Source organism: Nestor notabilis, unplaced genomic scaffold (genome assembly GCF_000696875.1).
Source record: "Nestor notabilis isolate BGI_N333 unplaced genomic scaffold, ASM69687v1 scaffold11973, whole genome shotgun sequence".
Lineage (NCBI taxonomy): Eukaryota > Metazoa > Chordata > Aves > Psittaciformes > Psittacidae > Nestor > Nestor notabilis.
Genome location: NW_009922409.1, coordinates 312 through 2,560, shown reverse-complemented (window position 1 = coordinate 2,560; position 2,249 = coordinate 312). Strand labels below are relative to the sequence as shown.

Here is a 2,249-nt window from a genome sequence, read left to right as displayed (position 1 = left end):
TGAACACTGCCAGGGATGGGGCAGCCACAGCTTCTCTGGGCAGCCTCTCTCAGCCTGGCTCCAGAGCAGAGCTGCTCCAGCCCTCACAGCAGCTCCGTGGCCTCCTCTGGGCTCACTCCCAGCAGCTCCAGGTCCCTCCTGTGTTGTGATGCCCTCTCTCTGCTCTCTTCCCAGGCGTGGGATCCAGGCGGAGCCGCTCTATGTTGGATACTGTGAAAACGAATTTGGTGGTTTTTGAGGCATGAGTCCCACTGCCCTCACTGCACACACCGGAGGAATGATGGTTCTGTCTCGAGAGCTGCTGGCTTGGCTTGGCCCCTCCTGCCCCAGCTTCTGCTCTCGCTTTGTTGCAATGAACACTTCTTTTCCTTTACTTTTTTTTTCTATTTTTATTTCTTTAAATCTATAAATAAATGACCCGAAGAGGAAAAAAGTGCTTTTTCATGCTCAGCTGGGATTTAAAACCGTGCAAGGGTTATTGGCAGGAGATGTGTAGGTGCTTGCTCCAGAGATGCCAGTGGGGAAACATCATCCCATTGCTCCGGAGCGTGCTGGGTGCCTGCTGGATAAACTGTCCTTTAGTCCCTGCTGCTGTCACAGCTTCCCACCCTGCAGAGAGAAGGTGACAAGAGAGTGGGGGCGTTCACCTTAACCTCCACCAGGACATCCTCTGCTCAGGATTTGGCCAGTTGTCCTCTTGTTCTCAGCTGGGGAGCTCAGCTCCAGGTCTCCTACATCCCAGAGAGGTTTGGTTTGGATATTGGCTCCTTAGAGAAGAGACCGTTGTCCCATGGAGCTGGAGTCATGGCTCTTGTCCTCAGCTGGTTGGGAACCACATTCGGCTCAGAGCAGGGAATCTCTTGGGAAGAGTGTTTTGGGCTTAAGTGTGTGAGATCTGCTGCTCTGGCAGGAAACCTTTTGCTGCTGAACTTTAATTTAAAATGCTGTTGGACTTTAAAAAAAAAAGATTTTAACTATAAAAATGAAATTTTTAATTTAAAAAATTGACCTTTAGAAATAAATTTTAAAACTTGGCACCAAAAATACTGATAATTCTCAAGTCTTGCATGTCTTCACCCTCTTGCAAAAGGATGCCCAAATGCTGCTCCTCTGAAGTGATACATCTTAAATAGGGCCGGAGGGTAGGTTGTGAAGCCCAACCACCACGGAGCAGGGAACTTTAGCCAGGTTTTGGGAAGAGGGGATATTTTCCCTGGTTCCTGAGGGAAGATGCTCCTCTGCTTCCCCCAAGTCTCAGTGGGGAATTTGTGTCCCTTTCCTGGGTTTTTTTGATCATGAATATTGTCCTGATCTTGTGCTTGAGGCACCGTGGTGGGAGCCGGGAGAGTCAACGTGCCGCCTGGCAGTCCTGTTGGATTGTGTGACCCAAAAGACCTAAGTAATAATAATCATAATCATGATTTGATGTGGTTCTGAGTCCTAAAGCGCTCCCAAAGACCAGTGTGACTAGTGCTGGCACCGTCAAACACCGATCAGAAGCTCCTCGCTCCATGAGGACATCCTGTGCTCTGCCCTTTGCCCCATCACTGCCCCGCAGCATCCCCATGGCGTCTTCTGGGCTCCCTCCGCTTTGGGAAGCATCACTCGGCACTACAAAGGCCTCAGGGATCTGTGGAGCAGCAGCTTTACCTCCTGGGCTGGCCTCTGGTGCTTTAGACCCGGTGTTTGCTCCGTGTCTGCACGGCCGTTCCTGCAGTGGCAGGAGGTGGCACAGACCCCTCCTCGTGTGGTCCGTTCTCCCCAGAACATCTATTTTGGTGAGCGCGGAGCGGGCGGCAGTGCGTGAATCACCCGGGGCTCGATGGGATTAAAAATAAACCCAGGCGCTGGAGAGGAGCAGCCGGAGCGTGGTGGGGGGATGCCGAGACCCCCCTGGGTGCCCACCCTGGGCACTGAACCCCTCCAGCGGCTGCTGCTGGGACACGCTTGCACGTGCCTGCGTGCAGAGACTTGCATGTGGGTGCTTGTGAGCATGTGCGTTCGTGTACCTGCGTGCACACACGTGCAGCTGCAGCACAGGCTGGCAACACAGGCACAGAGCTGCACGTGTCTGTGCATGCTCTTGCATGTGCTCGTGTGCACATCTGCAGCGCGTGCATGTGCCTGCACACACATGTGCCTGCACACCCTTGAACATGCATGCATGTGTGCATGCACTTACACAACATGCATGTGCTTGTAGGCACCTGCACAAGCTTGCACACACACTTGCTCATGCTTGCATACGC

At 53.0% G+C, this 2,249-nt stretch overlaps 1 protein-coding gene across 1 annotated transcript in view; it reads left to right on the top strand.

The window, feature by feature from the left end:
- The window catches only part of HEXA (hexosaminidase A (alpha polypeptide)), a gene marked incomplete at its 5' end in the record, with an annotated part of 6,534 nt that extends 6,296 nt beyond the window's left edge, over window positions 1–238 (top strand). The window contains one exon of the mRNA XM_010011599.1: window positions 144–238. Coding sequence (XP_010009901.1) covers window positions 144–238 — 95 coding nt within the window. The remainder of the gene's footprint in view (window positions 1–143) is intronic.
- Between the last annotated feature and the right edge of the window lie 2,011 nt (window positions 239–2,249).